We start from the raw sequence: 19,511 nt of genomic DNA on the forward strand, positions 1-19,511 counted from the left end.
GGAAATGCTCCCTTGATTTTTGAGGAAAGATTTAGTGCTTTTAGCAGAAACTTGCATTAGATTTCTACTTCCTGCTTCTGACTGTTTTTAATAGGCATAAGAACCCTAATCCATCCTGGTGGGTTGTGACCTGATTTAGTAAATGACCTGTCTAGTAACCAGTAACACTTCTTTATTGGGTAACAGAGGTTTCACAGTCCAAGGCTATAAATGAACAGGACTATTGCAAATTTCATGCCTTCTGCTCAAAATTCAAGAAGCACCCTTCTAGTCTTGCCCCCTGCCATGGAGCCACACACAAGTCTAAAGAAAAAACATCCCCCCCTGGCACCCAAACAAAAACCTAGGCAGCATATATAATTCCTGCTCAGAGAAAGGAAGGAAAGAAAGAATGCATTTGTCCAGAAAATACATTGCTATCAGTCGGTAACAATGGTCACCAACTTTCAGATTTAGTCAAAATGCTTTTGACAAGTTATACTAGGAGAAGGGTTACTTGTACTAAGAGTACAAACCGACAGAGATAAGGATGCCTCACTCAGATGTTCAAATTTCAGGTATCATTTCCAAGCAAACCCTGGTGAAGAGCACACTGCTGAGAACACAGACAACGCAGGGCTCAGTCTCCCACCACCTGAATCAATGCCTTTTATCATAGGCTCATAGAATGGCATGGGTTGGAAGGGAGCCCAAGGATCACAGACCTCCAACCCCCCTGCCACAGGCAGGGCCACCAACCTCCAGGCCTGGAGCTACACAAGGTTGCCCAGGGCCCCATCCAACCTGGCCTTGAACAGCTCCAGGGACAGGGCATCCACCATCTCTCTGGGCAGCCTGTTCCAGCACCTCACCACTCTCTCTGTAGAAAACTTCCCACTAGTATCTAATTTAAACCTTCCTTCCTTTAGTTTTAATCCATTCCCCCTTGTCCTGCCATTGTCTATCCTTTCAAAAAGTTGATTCTCCTCCTGTTTGTGTGTTCCCTTCAGGTACCCCAGATCTGGATACAGGACTCCAGAAGGGGCCTCAGGAGGGCAAAGTAGAGAGGGACAATCCCCTCCCTGTCCCTGCTGGCCACCCCTCTTCTTTTATGTGATCATTCATTTCTCCATAGCTCCAGTAAATGCTATTATAGAGAAAGTATAAAAAAGCTGGGCAAGAAAATTACCATCTCAAACAAAATTAAATTGTTGGCACTTGTGCAATGTTTCCCCCTGCCCCCCAGTCCCAATCTCAAATGTATTTTATTTAGATTAATAGTCTCATTTCCATCTAGCAAGGACACCAAGGCAGAGAAAGGAAGTCATTAGCAAAGGCAGTGGTAGGGAGCAGGAGGACAAACAAATGCAAAACCAAACAACAAGGATTCCTGTCTTCTGGGCTCACGACACCCAGTGCACTTCCCCTCAGTTCAAAATCAGATGAGTTATCAACAATGGCTGCCTGAAATGTGGGAAAGACAAAAAGAAGGAAAACTCAAATACAGCAAATGAAGGCAAAACAGGAGAGTTTTGAGACAAAGATGAGTGAAAATTAACAAGACAAAAGGAAGTGGAAACAGATGAAAACACATGGTAAACAATTCAATAGAGCATTACCTTCCTAATGGCAAGAAATGCCAATGTTATTTGGAGTGACATGGTTGCAGTCAAGGAGACATTTTTATAAAGCAGAATGTGCAACTAATCTTACCCTCAAGGGTCTGGTTCAATAAAAAGCAAACGTTTCGTGGAGAATTTTTGAAGTGGTATTTTATTTCAAGTGACATTAGTTCTAAAGCAGTTCCTGAAGGGTGCTTTGTCAAGGGAACACCACAGCACAAGCTGGGGGAGCAGCAAAGGAGTTTGGGAGATCAGCACTCCCCTCTGCCCACTCTTTGGCTGCCTCTCATGTCCCAGCAGGGTAGATGGAGCAGGAGCTGCTGGAAGGGTCCTGCTGAGAGGCACCTGCTTGGCACTTCTCAGAAGCCAACTCCAGGCTCTCTGGGGTTTACTTTGAGATCTGGGGAGAAGCTGCAGCCTTTCCAGTGTTATTCCCTTGGCCACTCCTCCTTTCACAGCCATCTCCTCCTGCCTACGTCTCCTGCTCCTTTCTCAAATGATGCCTGACAGCATCTCCCTGCCAAACTCCAAATCTGCTCAACTGCTTTGCCTCACTATATGTGTACTGTGCAACTCAGTAGAGAGGGAAGGTTTTCTGCCACAGGAGACTCTTATCCACACAGGAGGAGTTACTAGCAGAGTAAGTGCAGAAGACAAATGGCTAAGTTTAATTACCATCAACAAATCCAGTGAAAAGCCTTAGACAGTCTGAAAATCCCCAAGGATCTGTTCATTTTCTTCTCCCCATCCATATTTTCCCCAGCAACACATGAGAGTGCTCCTTTTTGAGAAAAAAAACTGAACCCATAAAGAACTACAAAGAAGATCCAGATCTGTTCCTCTGAGTGACAGTTTTGAATCACCCTATTTCCCATTCTCTCTGGATACAGGGAAGGAAAGGGGTAAAGCCTGGGAATAAGTAGCATCATCAAATGCAGTACAAAAGGTTATTCAAACATACACAGACTTAGGCTGTAAGAGATAAACATGTACAATTCGAAGGATACTGATCCTTTAAAGATCAGAATTTGTCTGGGTTTCATGCAGATCCTACTTGCAGCCACAGTAATGAAGAAATGATTCACCTGCAAATCTCCAAAGATACTTCCCTCACTAGCCAACTGCAAGGAGAAATTGAAGATCTTTATAAGCAGTAAATGAAGAGGAGCACAGCTGTAGGTAGGGTGCAGCTGATCAAGAGAAGCCAGACATAGTGATCATCAATGCAGTATAACGATGACTTCAAGGTTGGTTTAGGCAAAATTAAGTGAGCTATTGACACAGGCTTCCCTTTCCAAACAGAGAATGCAATGTGTGATCTACATACAGCCTTGCATCTGCCACAGGAACCTCTGCATGGAAGCTTTCTGCTGAGCATGACACTTCTGATGAATGCCTTCAACGTTCTGGGTCAGACTCACAGAATCTCTGAGGAAAAGTCCATTCTCCCAGCCTCAGAAACGCCACTCAAACTCACTTCAACGTAGTTGACAACTGAAGGGACAAAACTTCAAAACACACATTTGGTGTTACTTCTTGGCAGGACCCTCTTAATGCTCTGGAGCCACAGAAAAGCATGGCAATAAGGAAGGCTGCTGCCTCACTGCAAGATTTCCCCCCCCCAGCAGCCGGGAACAAACCTCCCTGAAGCTGGAATAGCTGCAGTGCAGCACGGACTGCAGCAGCAGGGTGCTCCCAGGAGGCTCCAGTCATATCCTGTTTCACACCATGTACAAAAGAAAAGGGAATTAAAAAAATCCCACCTGATTTCATTCACTGCCTAGCTGGGAAAACAGGGGAATGCCAGCTACGTAACTTTTAGAAGTGATTCACTGCACCTTCCACGAAGAGGAGTTATCTTTGCAGATGGATGCTGCAGTGACTAAACTGGCTTGGAAGTCAGAGTCACCATAAGGCATCCACGACAGAATTTATCTTGATGTGAAGAATTAAGGACGTATAAACTTTTTGTTTGTCTAACCACCACCCTGTGGGTGGCTCAGGTCCATTCATATCTCGGCAAAAGCACATTTTTTTCAGTACTCCACACCAGCTGGATGACTCATATGCTATTTCACCATCATTTTATAATGGTATGTACTGGTCCTGCCACAGAAAGAGGTGTTTCTACCTCCTCCCTTCCCTCAGCCATTCATTCCTAGACTTGCCCCCTCCTCTACCCATGCACACACATTTGTTGGCACCAGACTGAAGTGGATGAACTGAGCCAATCTAACAGTCTTTAGTCTCTGCTCAGGTCAGAGCAGAGAGGCTTGTCCTGGCTTGAAAATGCACCCAGGACACAAAATAAGAATGAGACTGGCAGCAGGTGAGATTACAGGGATCACCTTTTCCCACAGGCAGCCCTGACCATGCTAACTTAACAGACTGTGAAACAACAGCTTTCTATGAGATTTCTTTCTCAACCTTCCAGCAAAACAAGAAACTGAGTCTGGTTTTTAAAAACAGAAGCACAGGAATTATTGTTTGAAAAAGAAAGGCATGCTCTATTTTAAAACACTCAAAAAATAATTAAAAAAAACTGTGACCTCAAACTTCAGAAGTCTGGCTTGCACAGCAAATCATACTGGAAACTGCAGTAGTAATAAATCTGAAAATAGTATTAATACTCTTACAGAAAAGTCCTATTTCAACTTCTGTAAATACATTTATAAACAGAAAAGTATGTTTTTCTACCTCTACCACTGCACAAACAGCTTCAAAAGCACAACAAAAGTGAGGGAAGGAATTCCTTATTAATAGTTACAAATTTATTATGTTAAATATAACATAAACATTACAATTGAAGACAAAACAAAGAAAACATAGCTAAAAAAGCACATCCTTTGATAAGAGCTGTAAGAGAAATTCAACTTAGTATTTTGAAATAATTTTAATGTCTATAACACATCTAAGGGTACAAGAAGTTTCAGATCACAGAAAGGTTAGATAAAGCACTTGAGCATTTTTCTCCTCAAGTCTAATCAGGAAATACATTGGCAACTAGAAAGAAAAATCATGGCATTGCTCAAATTCTTCAACAATACAAAACATCCACTGAACTGAATGTCAAAAACCAAAGCAAGATAACTCACAAATGAGATACATGAACAAATCCATAGAGGACTTTTAAATACAAGGCAGGCTATGTGCATGCCAACACATGGAATTTGAAAAAACAAAAAAAAAAGGGGGGGGCAAGGAGGGTGGGGAAGAGGGGAAAAAACCCAACCAAAACCCCCTATTAAAATCACTGTAGAAAAGGTTGCTTCAAAACAATAAAGTTTATGCTCACTCATCAGAAATGGTGAGGAGACAGTCAAATTAAAAGGTGCAAAACTACAGTATTCAACACCCTGTTTCCAGAAGCTCTCAATAGTTTAAGCTTTGCACCACAGAAAAAGCAGTGCTTACCTACTCCATAGGAAATGGCAATATACTCAAGCACAAGAAAAGAGCAAATTCCAATTAAAAGAGTATTATACCTCACTTAAGCATTATGTGACATGACCCTAAGTATCAAACAGGGTGTTTTTCAACAGGGTAAGAACAGCTTTTAGAGAAGTGAAAACATTTCACTTTTTAACAGTTTCATAAAACACAAAGTTGATGGGAGTTGCTTTGTTTTCAGGAATGTTTCTTGGTACCAGAAGAACAAGGCAGGAATGAGCACGAGAGTGTGAGAAATAAAATTCAGCTGTCAAACTGAAATCCAGCCAATTGGGTTTTTTTTTTTCTAAGGCGCCTTGTTGGAGCACTCTTAAATCTGTTTGTTGCTGTGCCTGAAGGGTTTGAATATTTCCCCCTCAGTTTCAAAGCTTGGAAATCCCCTTCAAACCCTTATAAGCAGAAAGGTTTTTCTCAGTATTGTGTACGGTATCTCTATGTACTCTGGATTGCGTACAATTTGTCCTCTATTATTACACTTCTAAAGCTAATAAACAATCCAAAGCTAACAAAAAAACCCCCAAACTCCTGTGGCTGTACCCTTTAGAGAGACCATCACAAACAGGAAGGGACTCACAGGCACACTTGACAACCTGGTGGAGATGTGCCCTGTGTTACCTGTGTGTAGTCCTCCGTCAAGCGCAGGCAAGTGCTGCCGTGGGGCTTGTTCCTGCCTGCCCACATCAGGCAGCAAAGGGTCAGTCACCAGGCCAGTGTAAAACCTGGACCTCAACAGTCCAAGGAGCTCACTTCTGAAACTCCCTTTCTGAGCACACTAACGTGGGGGGAGGAACAAGCAGTTTGTGCTGCTGTCCTCAGCTTTGCAGGGCTACTTACCATCAGCATGTACAAGAGTACAGAAAGCCACCACATCAAGCTTTCCTTTAAAACCAACCAACCTTGCAAAGGCAGAAATATTTTGAATTCACAGTGCTTTCAAAATTAAAACAACTGTATTGGAACCTTTTCATCCCAAGGCAAGCCACCTAACAGAATGCTGAACCAGGAAAAGATTGACTGGAGTGCTTAAATACAGTGTAACAGGCACTACAGAAAGACCCAGAGGAGAACAGAAAAGCAACAGGGCATGAACTGAATAGAAAAGACAGTGTCCCAAGTGAAGCAGATCAGCACTAAATTACAGACAGTCCACAATATAGAATCACAGAATCATAGGGGTTGGAAGGGACCTCCAGAGCTCATGGGGTCCAACCCCCCTGCCAAGGCAGCTCCCCAGCTCATATTGCACAGGGCGGCGTCCAGACAGGGCTGGAATCTCTCCAGAGAAGGAGACTCCACACCCCTTGGGCAGCCTGTCCCAGGGCTCCCTCAGCCTCACTGTGGAAAAGTTCTTCCCCATGTTGGTGTGGAACTTCCTGTGCTCCAATTGCAGCCATTGCCCCTTGTCCTGTCCCCACAGACACTGAAAAGGGGCCGGCCATTTCCCCCTGCATCCCATACTTCAGATATTGATAAACATTAATTAGGTCCCCCCTTAGTCTTCTTTTCTCCAGGCTGAACAGTCCCAGCTCACTCAGCCTTTCCTCACAGGGGAGATGCTCCAGGCCCTTAATCACCTTTGTAGCCCTTCTCTGGACTCTCTCCAGGAGATCCCTGTCTTTTTTTATACCAGGGAGCCCAGAACTGGACACAATACTCCAGGTGGGGCCTGACCAGGGCACAGTAGAGGGGAAGGATCACCCCCTTTGACCTGCTGGCCACACTCCTCCTGATGTACCCCAGGATCCCATTGGCTCTCTCAGCCCCCAGGGCACACTGCTGGCTCATGGCCAACCTGTCATCAACCAGGACCCCCAGGTCCTTCTCCACAGAGCTCCTCTCCAGCAGGTCTGTGGGAAGATGCTAGTCAGTATCAGACAGCCAGATGCACCTCCATGCTGCTTTCTTTGCCATGCAGTACCCAGGTTTGAAGCAAATCTAACTGAACCCATCCAGCTGAAATAACACCCACAAGAAAACAAAACATTGTTTGTCTTCAAGGTTTCTCCCCTGCTGACCACGGGGCACGGCTCACTTGTTTCCTGGCACCCTTGCAGGGGCCAAAGGGAATGGGAACAAACAGCTGGCAGGGTGGTAAGGCTAGTGATGCCAATTTAAAAATCACACTGCCACCAAACACTGATGCTAATATTTGCAATTTCAAGGGAAACAGCAACTGTTCTAGAGGCCTGAATGGCACAATGACACATCTGAGCCCTATTTACTACTCCTAAGAACAAACCAGAGCATTATAAACCTATGCCCCAAGCACCTGCACACCATGATATGGTTGAACCAACCACTAAAAACTGTGCAAACCCTCTGGAACAACACAATCTGGTAGAGTTTAATGTGCACACCTTTTGCTAAAGGTGAGTTCTAAGAATTCCATGAAAAATCAGGTAAAACAGAAACAGGTGGCAGTAACTCCATTTTGAAAAAACCTGACAGAAGACTTCACAGCAAGCTACTAAAACACTGAACTAATTATAACATTAAAAAAGGCAGGAAAAAACCCCAAAGAATCAAGGAACTGTATCAACCTAGATGATCATCACAGTGTAATAAAGCTATCTACTTTAAATTGCCAATGTTCTAAAACAAACCTAACCAAACCCTAAGAGATAAGGCACTGGATAGATAACATGAAATTATAACTTATTAAACTATTTTAATTATCAGAAATTATAATGAAGCCCTATATTAGCCAATTCCACATAGGCTTCTGCAGCATCAGAATAATCTGATTTTGACCACAGCTGGATACCAGCTCCTCAGCTGAGAAGGGCCTTTGGTTATGGACCAAATGGTAAGGGACCACTCGACAATGGTCTAAGTTCCAACAGGTAACATTTCAAATTGTCTTAAGATAACATGTGTTCACACTAATTTTACTTTAGAAGTTTTTATCAAATACCTTAGCAATACTCAGAGACAGTGAACACTTAAAAAAAGATGGCAGTGTATGCAGTCTGCATTATGTAAACATGTCTCAAGACCCTACTTAGTGGAGTGCATGAGGTGCAAGTAAAGGACTGTGTGTCCAAGAGGTTCCTGATAAGATAGTCCCCTCAAATACCAGCTACTCAGATAATTCACATTATCTTAATGCTTTAGTTAAAAGTTACTGTTCTGACTTCATGTTTATGGTCCTGCCTGCCTTTGTGATCAGCTAACAGGAAACAAAGAAATACTTTATCAAAGTATGCCATTCTTAAATCTTGGTGAATTTTTCCAATGTCTTTTATCTTTTTTCTTCTTATATGTTCCAGCTAATGCAAGGAAGACATAGATCTGAGAAAAATATCACTGCATCAGCAAACTATGGCTGTATTTTGCTTAGCAAGATCTTTAGATTATACACAGTGGAAAGAAGTTAAGGTTAGAAACTGTATTTTAACCAAGCAACTGGCATTAAAAACCAAACCAAACCAAAATTAGAATCAATTTTTCTTACTTGATCATGCTAACTGCAATACGAAGAATGCAACACATGAGGAGAGTTTCCAAATACAGAGGTGACGAAGTAGTAGTTTAATAAGACTACAGAAGACAACAAAACAGTTTTAGACAGTGGATTGGAAGGAATGAGCATTCCTGCATTGCAGGGTGGCCTAATTTTGCTGCATAACTATTTGATGGCAGAGGAGACCAAGTGACCTGAACAAAATCCCAAGTCATCCCTTCCTTTTCTCAATTCACATAGCAAGACTGTGGACCACCCCAGAAGAACCGACCCATCTTCAGGAAAGATTCTTTAACACTGAGGTAATTGAGGGAAAGAAATATGCACTGAATTTATATTGTTTTCATCTAGATCTGTTTCTTGCTGCAACGGAAGCAGCTATGTCTTTTATTCTCCTGCCAAAAGACTCTCTGTGCTTCTGTCTGCTTCCATTATCAGGAGCCTCTGGGGTAAGGAAAAATACAAGAGAAACCTTAGAAAAATTCCAACTCATCTTGTCTCTCACCACCCATTTCCCATTTGGTCTCTCCTCTCCCCCTCCTTCTCCTTCCTTCAAGAGGTTCCTTCCCCTCTAGTACATTGTAGAAGAGTGTAACATCAACCCCAAATTACATGGAGGCAGAAGGACAAAGTAAGCAGGATAAAGGCTGCAATGCTTTCAGATTCTGGGCACTCTACTATTGTCTCAATACCCACCATAAACCATTAGCTGTCTATATTCTGTGCTTACTTAGACCTACAAGATTGAGTAGTGGATCAAGATCTGAGTGTTCTCTCTAACCCCCAAACTCTGGTTAAAACACTGCAACTGAAAACAAACCCACAGCTAATCCTGAGTCCCAATCAGACAAGTTCTCCACTACCTTTGTGGATGTTACTAGATCTAGCAGAAAACCTGGCTCTTAAAGGCAATGCAGGATTCTGCTCTGCCCAGTGGCCCATATTTAGCAGAGATCTGGGGGAAAAACAAAGCGGCAAAAAAGAAAAGATTTTCATCTCTATCTGCAAATGTTGTGTCTCATCTTTGTAGGTTTCCCCAGGCCTATGACTGCACATCTTCATGAACAAGGAGTCTTGAGGCTTGACATCAGTGCCTTTCATTCTAACTGCAATCTCAGCACCTCTCCATGGGGACCATGGTGTCACATGGTATGGAATACCCCTTGGCCTGCTCAGCTCACTTGTCCTGGCTCCTTGTGGAATTAAACTCTATCTTAGCCAAAACCAGGCCAGGCAGGCTGTGTCAGACAGAGTTTTCTTAAGCAGTGTGGAGCACACAGGAGTTTTGGAAATAATAAACTAGTCTGTTCAGGACAGGGCTGGCACATGCCACATGGGGCTTTGAGGCAAATCATGGAGTTGCAAAACATGCACATGTGGAAGAAGAACCAAAGCATTACAGAAAAGGCATCCACCTAAAAATTAAGGAGAGAGAGCTTTATTTTCAAAGCTCCTTGGAAACAGCACGAGCTCATGCAGCTGCAAAATGAGGCTGAGATGAATGGGTCATTTCCTCTTCCCCCTCCAGTCTCCTACATTCTAGAAGAAAATGCAAAACCCCTTTACACACTTAGCCCAGATCTAGTGTGGGCACTCTACATCTCCACAAACCCATCTCTCCCTGCTGTCTTAACAGCACATACACACCTCCCATGTGCTTTTTTCCCCCTGCACAACAGTTCTTTCAGGCTTACCAGGGGTCTGAAGCAGACACAAAGGGAATGAAATTAGTGCAACTGTGTATTTGAGAGAAGAGCTTGGAAGTCAGCACAGCAAAAGTTGATTCTGCCTCTCAGGATACCGATTATATCACCTCAGGCTCAATTAAACCCAGCCAGAGTAAACATGCACCTAACCAAAAACATCCTCTAGACATTGGCACAAAAGGTGGCAGTCTTGTTACAATCCTTTCCTTTCCCTGGCAGCCTGCAAGGTTGCAGCTTGCTACCTTAGATCGTCATATGACATCCCAACAGACCTTTCAGCAGTTGTGCACAAAGATCTGAATCAATGGCTATTTTTAAAGAGTAACAGGTATTTTCTTAGCATGTGTAATCAGTTTTACAGTTTGTGCAAGCCAGCTTTTCAACACATCTGTAAAAAGCATTCACTACTCTTCTAATGTGCAGACTTGAGTTGTTTGAGCTTTCTATCCTAAAATTAATTACAAAAAAAAGACTTTTTTTTTTTAAAAGCACAGCACACCAGACTACATTTGGGTGATCCTCCACAAACCAAATCCTTGCTCCTCATTTTCTACTCTGATCATATTTATTCTTAAATAAAATCAAATAAAGCAATGATGCTGTTGCAAAAGTAGAACAAAGAGAAGAAAAAAAAAACCCCACCAAGATTCCAAATGCATTATCTTCAATTTGAAACACTTGGGGAAAAAAATGTCAAGAGCTCAGAACAACACAAACTGTATCCCTAACTAATAATTTTATTGCAAGAAACACAGATGCATTAAAGAAGAATAGGTAGGAGAAAAGAAGGAATAGAAAGTTAAAACGTTTTCTACTTGAATTGCGGCTACTACAGAAGAGTGACTGCCTGGAAAATGGAAACCCCCCTCTGATATGCTTGCTTACATCCTATCCTCTTCATCTAGTTCCCCCTCTGGAAAACCCTGGCTGCAAGAGAAGTCACAGCCTGCCATACCTAAAATAGGCAGCATATTTTCATCACCACACGTCTGCTTTCACAGCAGAGGCAACTAAAAAGTCCCAAATTTATTTCTGGCAACCTCTGACAGATGATGACACTGTTTTGCCACTACCCCGACATTCATGCTCAAAATTCACCAAGGGAGCAGGCTGTAAGCTCTGTGGCCAACAGTAGATCCATTTCCACTCAGCCTCCTGGTGACTGACCGCTGGAGAACAGGGAACTGGAACACAGTAAACTTGGAACTAGCAAACAGGTGGCCCCAGGGTGGTACATGACAGGATTTCAGCTATCAAAGAATCATAGAATTGTCTGGATTGGAAGGGACCTTTTAAATCATCAAGTCAAACCATCACACTAACCTGCCAACTACAACTAAAGCATGAGCCTCAGCACCACATCTCACTGTCTCTTAAATACCTCCAGGGATGGAGACTCCACCACTTCCCTGGGCAGCCTGTTCCAATGCCTAACAACCCTCCCTGTGAAGGGCTGTGAAGTCTATCACACAGACTAACTAAATCTACTGACATCAAAACTGAAAACAGTGTATTGAGCCTTTGTTTGATCAATCAAGTTCTCAAACAGAAGGAGCATCATTTCCACTACTGTTCCTCTTGTTACCTCTGTTACCCTGTTACTCCTTTCCTAACTCTCCCTGCCTTCAACTGGTACTGCAAGTCTAGCCCTGTATGCTTGACAAGTTTGACATTCCCAAGCCAGCACCCACCATGGAGAACAGGAACAAAATGCCACTAACTAGACAGTTAACTGGTTAGGGAATTAAAAGTTTTGTTGTTGCTTTCTTTAATAAACCAACCTGAACCATTATTTTTATTTTAGAGAATAGTTACTTGTACAGTGTGCAATAAAAACTCATCCCTTTGCTATAGAAAACCAGTACCCATTAAATGCTTAAAATTATTGTTACATTTTAAAGGATAATTTTACTGCCCTGCACAATTTACAGCCAGAACAACTCAAAGTCCTGAACTGAGGAATAAACCTGTGTGGAAAGTAGATGTCTGAACAATAGGATCTCTGTAGGACAAGCACCCCATTAACTGTTTCAGGCTTCTGTAACTTGTTACACATGTGCAGGGTCTGTGTCTGCAGAAAGCCTGAGGACCTAAACCTGGTGTCCTCTTCTGTATTTTTCAGAACTGGTGCAGAACTGAGGTGCCCACTGCAGCACAATGACATCCATGCTCACAAAGGTAAAAGGAAACCATCCTGAGATGTGTCGTGGGCTCCATCTAGTGGGGCTCAGCTTCGTGCCATCACTGATCTCCACACAAAGTGAGCCAGAAACAGCTGCAGTATCTTACAGCGTCTGGGAATTGCGCCCTCAGATGTTTACAATGACCTTTGAAATGCTTGATACTTGTACGTACACTGGACTTATGAAAGTGTATCTTTAAAACTGAGGGGTTAGTTGGTTGGTGGGTGGGTTGTGAAAGTTGACTGGACAAAAAGACAACTGGTTCTTTATTGTTTCTAGCAAACAGCTGACTAACTGGAAAATCAAAGATTCCACACATAAATACACACTTTAGATACTGTACTGAACTTAAGAAGCACCAGGACTTCTAATTTTTGCAAGTTCAAAATACTAGATGTCTTATTTTGTTCTAGTTGCTGAGTTCCATTACATATTTAAAATACAGGTTTTGAAGGATTAAAAGATTCCCATACCTTTACAAATTGTTAATGTAAAAAAAACCCCCATTATTTCAGTATCAGTTAACAGCTGACTGAAAATATAAGAACAAAGACAGTATGAAAGAGGTCGAGATTTAGACCCATTTTATAAACAGAACTGAAAAAGGTACATAGGATACCTCAGTGTCTAATGGCCTGTTAATGTTTAAGGTAGAGAAAAAAGATTTGCAGTGTTTTCAAAGCACCTGAGTATTAATTGTGTATTACCTTCCCAGCCAAGAAACCTGACAGCATGCAAGACCTACCTGTGGACTTGTCTTTCTAAATGTGTCAGTTCCATGTATCACATCCCTTATTATTCTTTCTCTGAGATTATTGTACTCTTCTTCAGAGAGGTCACTGTCCTCCAACCGATGGTTGCAAACTGGGCAATCTCCACTGTAATAACAGTGAAACAGGAAAACAAAAGGATTAAAGCCTTGCACACTCAGTCATGTCTGCTCTCAAGCACTTCTGTCATGAATATCAAACAAGAGAAACCAGCTTGCATCTTCATCACCAGACTGGACATGCCAGCCACAGGAATAAAACAAGCAGAATCTAGTAGCTTCTCCAGCAGGCAATAAACAACACTTAGTCTGAATGCGGTTTTGGCTCTTCCTGGCTAATGAACAATGCCACTTACTCCCACGTTAGCATCTCTTATGTGCAGGATGTGTTGGTGATGCTTCACTCTTGGTTTTTTTTTTCAGAAGCTGTTCACCCAGCTGGGCATAGCTTGAACATTCTTTTCTAAATCCACCCAAATATCTTATTTTCACAAATACAATCTCAGAACTGAGTTGTAGGACTGAAACTTTATGTGTTAACAGGGAACAAGTTATTCTCCCTGGCTATCTCCACAGAGACAGCCAAGTCATTCTGATTTTCTGAAACCATGGCAATCAGAAATATTAAATTCTCCCAGTAATTATGTCTAGCACACATTAGTGCACATGCCCTAAGACAAGACCACATTAATTGTAATGCTGACAGTGCATTTACTGAATCAAAACCAGTTACATGTGGAATCCCAACAATGGGCAGTCACTGCTGCACACAAACAATAACACTCCAGTTTCCCAACCCACTGTGGCCACTGCAGGCTTAGCCTACATATTAATATAAGCAATGAGACTGGCCCCTTATGCAGCTGTAAAGTTACCATCAGACACACCTCACTGCATTAAGGAACTTCACTGTTTGGCAACAGAGAAAAAAAGGCCTAACAAACTGTTATGAGACTATTTCAAAATCATCAGGCCTAAAGTTTAAGGATCTGTTTCATAATTCACTTGGATCCATCTGCATCTACCACCTTCAGATTATGTGGAAAAAAAACCCCACTACACCCCTCAACCCCCCCAACCCAAACAAACAAAAATCAACAGCCAAAGCTCCTGAAGCCAGTTTCTTCTTGTGAATTCTCAGTGTGGATTCCCAAAGGGAGAAGAGGCAAAACAGGCACAAGAAGAACCCAGCATCTAGCAAGACTGGACGCTTAGCCTAACCGCTGCTTTTTCCCAGCCATACCTTTAGCATTACCTGGTAATTCTGGTAACTTCTCACTGATCAATTTAGGATTTCATGCCAAGAAATTCCAAGCAGAAGACTTTCACCTCTGTAAGATATATAACTGTCCTTTCATCTAACTAACCACCTAACTAGCTTTTTGAGGGACTACTTTTTTGAGGTAGATTTGGAGTATCATGGCACCTACATATTAAACATGAAGTCAGACATGCTACAGTAGTTTGAATGCAGGCTCCACAAACTCCAACTGCAGCTTTCTATAGCTGACCTTGGAAATCCAAAGCTTCTGTAGCTCTCAAAGAAAAATGGTGACCAAACTTCAAGGTTTGTTTGCAGACAGTATCAGTTCAGAGAAACTAGGAGCTCAGTACCAGAGCAAAAAATACCCTTGACTTCAGCATCTTTGATGTAACTGGCAGTATTTATGCAAAACCAGGAAAAAACCTGTGAATAAGCCTACTAAACTGTCAAATTCAGTTTAGGAAGAAATAGCTCTTCTGGATTTTTTAACTCAAGACAGACTTAAAAGAGACTTCTGTCTGTTTTAAGACATTCTGTCTGCAAAGACCAATCTAGTAACGATCACCACACGAGTTTCAGAGATACCTTAAGGGGTTTGTCCTTTATCATTATAACCTAAAAAAAACCCACCACAAAAAAATCCCAAGCAAAACCAACGCTTTTTTTTTTCTTTTTTTAAATCCTAAGGACCTTTTCTGTCAGCAGCCATTTAATTTAAACACAAAAAAATCTTACATTTTTTCATTTCCTGAAATAATTTTATTCAAATACTTATCCAAGTAGGCTATCCCAAACTTGTTTATTCCAAAAATTGCTGTTAATAAAGCCAACCAAAATGTAAGTCTTTCATTCCTAAACCTGTACACAAATAAGCCACTCAGTAAAATGGCAGCTCTTATTTTTCTCTGTTTTTCTGCCTTAGCTCTGCTTAACATAACTCCTCTCCAGCTATGCACGTTGGGTCTTGTTTAATGCCCAGGAAGAGTTGGAAACTAGAGTACTGGAAATCATAGGTACACAACAAAGGTCCCTACTATTCTCAAAGACTAAAATATTTTGTTGTATAAAGGAAAGCTACTTGTCATGTTTATGAAAGAAGAGTTCAGGACAGAATAACCAAAGATATAATATTGCATTTACCTGTCTTTAATGTTGGTCAGGTGTCCTCTCCAGTTCCCTCCTGGTATACTAATATGTACACAGGGAAAGATAAAATCATGAGAATCTTACTTAACAGTACCTGAATTACAAATAAAGAACCATTTTGGTTAGCATTTAGAAATAAAAGGCCAATCATCTAGCCTGCAAAGAAACCATACAGAGATTCATAAATAACTTAGCAGTACCTTATAGTACTCATATATGGAGAATGAGCATTTAACAACAGGCAGAGAACTAACACCATCAACCTTCCCTGTTTGCATCATCCCCAAATGATATGAACTATGGAAATAACCAGAGTGTGCTGACAATTTTTAATTTGCTGCCCTACACATTCCTAAAACACCTTGGAAACCAGATAGGAAAGCAGAAATCGAGGTTTCTATGCAGAAGTCATCCTGAGAAATTAAGAAAAGTATTCTCATACTGAAATGCTGATTGGACCTTTTTGAATCCACATCATTATCAGCATCACCACTACCAGCAGCTATCATGCTGATGCATTCCTTATTGCCCACAGGCCCTGAAACAGAATAGGTTACAGAACAGGAATACTCATGACAGCATGCAACTGCTGATGTCTCTCCTTTTCAACTGTGTTTCTTATCATAGGCTGCACATGTTGTGGGCTTGGGAATAATCACCCTGCTCCTGCCCTCCTTTCCCATTTCTCATGCTGATACAAAAGAGTTCTTCAGTATTCAGACAAGGTAAGCAGGCAACAAGGCAACAGAAAATACTGTGATTCCTTGTTGCATGCTCAGATCTCTGTATTTGCTTTACTCAGTAGTCACCTGCTCTTCAGAAAAATGATCTTTGAAAGCTAATACTTGGTTACACTGAAGGAGCTGCCTTCTGTGCTTACTGTACCACCCCTTTCTCTTGTCAGGAAAAGTTACCCCCCAGTCAGTACTGTTTCTGCAAGACTGACAGTGCTACAAGTTATCAGCTTCTATTTCCTTTTGGGAACACCAGGTAAACTGCTTATTTATTTTCAACACCAGCACAGGCAAGTTCAGTGCTGGCAACTGGAACAGTACAGGTCCACAGATAAAATGCCAGAAGGGAAAACTTCTGTTGACTAGTGTCATCCTCCTATTAGGCACTTTGTTTCTTCTTCATGCCTGAAATACTGCTTCCTGCTGGGAAACAGCCAACACTCATCTCAAAACATGAGCTTACCATGATCTTTCATGAATTGTTCTAACAGTCAAACACAGTATTAAAGACACAAATGGGAGCTTGTCTAGCTTCAGCTTGCAGCACTGGTTTGCCACTATATACAGGCAATATATGATTCTTCAACATACTCTGCCCCTGCAGTCTCCTTGCCAAGGACTTGTTATTACGTGGAGTTTCCTTTGCATACAGCACAGTCCTTCTCTGCTGGGAAAATAGCACCCCACTACACACTTTCAGCCACTAAACCAGTTCATCTCTACTGAAGCCTACTACTCTGTCTGCTCCCTAGCTGTTCCTGGGAAAGAAAACAGCTAGGGGACTGCAGTAGTAACTCTTTTAATAGTGGCAGTCCATCCCCACACCCTTATTTTCTATTCAGGAAAACTAACCTGTAAATTTAAGCCAATAGTCAAAAAAAAAAAGTCAGAGATGAGCTCACATTACAACAGCATGACAACTATGCAGTGGGCTCAGGTGAACTACATTGTGCCTGCACAGCATACTAGCTGCAATTTGCAGAGTCTGACCGTTAGTACTTATGAAAAACAAACCATGTGGCCTGCTCAGTACTGTGCTAAAACCAGGAGCCTCCTACCAAGGTAATTCCTCTCCTATTACTCTATACAAAGTCAACACTCAGTCTTCACTTAACCTAAACTAAACTTGCTGGATCCTTCATTTAAAGAGAGAAACTATCTAATTTTCAAGCAACTTGTTACTTCTACACTCTGATATATTATAGAAAAAAACCCTTACATGTATCAGTAGTACTTGTGTACCAGCCCCAGAAAGAGATACTGAGTCAGGTACTTTGGACAGCCACAACCCATCACAATTTCCTACTTTCTGTACCAAGGAACAATATTTGACAGGTAAAATCTTTTAAGAAAAGGTGAAATCGTTACAAGTTTTACACTTGGGAGTAAAAATAAAACGGATGCTGTCATGACAGTAAGTCCCTCATGGAAAAGCAACCACCAAAATGAGATGTTGAGGGCTCTTATTCGACTTGATCATTGGAACAATCTGAATGCCATCCTCATGAACTGGATCTTGCTATTATTTACCTTTCAAACCATAGCTTTATACTCCGCATAAATGCTCTGTGAGGGTACAGCTGGTTGTCTCTCAGATACAGGAGGATACCAAACAGCTCTTTTTGTAACTCAGCACCTCCCATACCCCTGCTGAAGTCAAATAAGGCCTGCAGGACATCCAAGGTTGGCACCAAATCCTTTGCCAACATTTCATGGTAAAGCTCAAACGCGAGGTTCATCTCTTGGTGGCGGCCAGCTGCTTTGATGCAGCACTCATAGTTTGTCCGTGAGGGACTCATAGTCTTCTTCACTTCTTCCAGAAGAGTCAAGGCCATCCTCCATTGGTCTGAATTACTCAGCCCCCTGATAAAAAGATTGTAAGCCCCGTTTTCTAAAATCTTAAACCTTATTTTCATTATATCATACACATCACATATCTCTGAAACCTGCCTCTGCTGGACACACAACGCCAGATATTTGACCAACAAATTGTAGGCAATGTCACCTCTACTCTTTGCCACGTGGTTCAACAAGGACTTGGCCACATCAATGGGGCTGTTGCACCTGAGCATACTGTTCAACATCACTTCTTCAAATATGTTCGGTGACTGAAAGCTTTCCCTCAGTCTGTTCCATTCCTCAGCCTGCAAAGGCTTTTCTGGAGGCTGTACATTGGTAAAATTATGTCTTGACAGAACTTGAGTCATTAAATGTTTTTTTGGAGATCCACCAGAGGAAGAAAAGTGGGGTTTCCCTTCAGATATATCTTTAGTCTCCTCATCCCATCCTTTTTCTTCTTCAATTTCAGACCTTGTCTTGTTAGGAAAGGCATCACTTCCCTTGGGATCCACTGGTAATGTAGTGCTGGAAGATGTCATAAAACTGGAATAGCTAGCCTTTCCCCTATGGGAGATGCTGAAAGAGACAGCAAACAGTTGCTGGCATCTTGTAACAGGCCACAACATCTGACATTTCCATAGCAAATCCTGAAACCCCTGTTTACTAATTTGAGAAAGAAGTGCCATGACAAGAATAAATCAGTCTACTCTCAGCTCACTGACTATGAAGTTATAAAATGGAAAATGCAGTTTGCATGGGGATGTTTATTATAGAAGTCCAAGGGCTGTGAAGCTGTATACGCTTAAGTTTCAAAATGCTTGTCCTCTGAGTCCTTTCTGCCTCTTATGAGGCAGAAAAACAGTCTCTACAGACTGTGAGAACATTCATCCAAAAGGAGGATATCTTCTTTCTAGAGAAGACACTTTGCAGCTCCTTGTTTCTGTCTGTTACTGTGAAGACAAGCACTGAGTATGCTGTACGCAGACGGGCAATTCTGATGCAGCTAAGCAAGGAGCACTGGGGTTTTTTCTTCCTGCCTCCATCCAAGTCGAGTCAGAAGGTTTCCTGAAAACAACACCACAACACCATGACTTGCCTCGTGCTTTCCTGTCGTAGTTGTATCTGCGTGCTCGCAATCAGAGAGGGCAAGGTACCCAGGTCAGGATTCCCAACCCTGATCCCTGGGGCTGTCCCAGCACAGCATTCCTACCTTGGCTCCCTCACAAATTCCCATTTAGCTGCCTTCCCCAGCGGCAAACCCCTGCTCCTGCCGCTGCCAGAGAGGCAGAGCGGCACCGCGGGCAGCAATCACAGCGAAACACACACACACACCCCGCCCCCCCCGCAGGCGTTAAG

At 42.2% G+C, this 19,511-nt stretch overlaps 1 protein-coding gene across 1 annotated transcript in view; it reads right to left on the minus strand.

The window, feature by feature from the left end:
• PRORP (protein only RNase P catalytic subunit) overlaps positions 1-18,841 on the minus strand; it is a gene marked incomplete at its 5' end in the record, with an annotated part of 46,684 nt that extends 27,843 nt beyond the window's left edge. The window contains 3 exons of the mRNA XM_084263088.1: positions 13,149-13,281; positions 15,577-15,624; positions 17,847-18,841. Of these exons, the coding sequence (XP_084119214.1) occupies positions 13,149-13,281; positions 15,577-15,624; positions 17,847-18,841 (1,176 nt within the window). The remainder of the gene's footprint in view (positions 1-13,148; positions 13,282-15,576; positions 15,625-17,846) is intronic.
• Between the last annotated feature and the right edge of the window lie 670 nt (positions 18,842-19,511).

The sequence above is a fragment of the Gallinula chloropus genome (assembly GCF_964237585.1).
Source record: "Gallinula chloropus genome assembly, chromosome: 4".
Taxonomy (NCBI): domain Eukaryota; kingdom Metazoa; phylum Chordata; class Aves; order Gruiformes; family Rallidae; genus Gallinula; species Gallinula chloropus.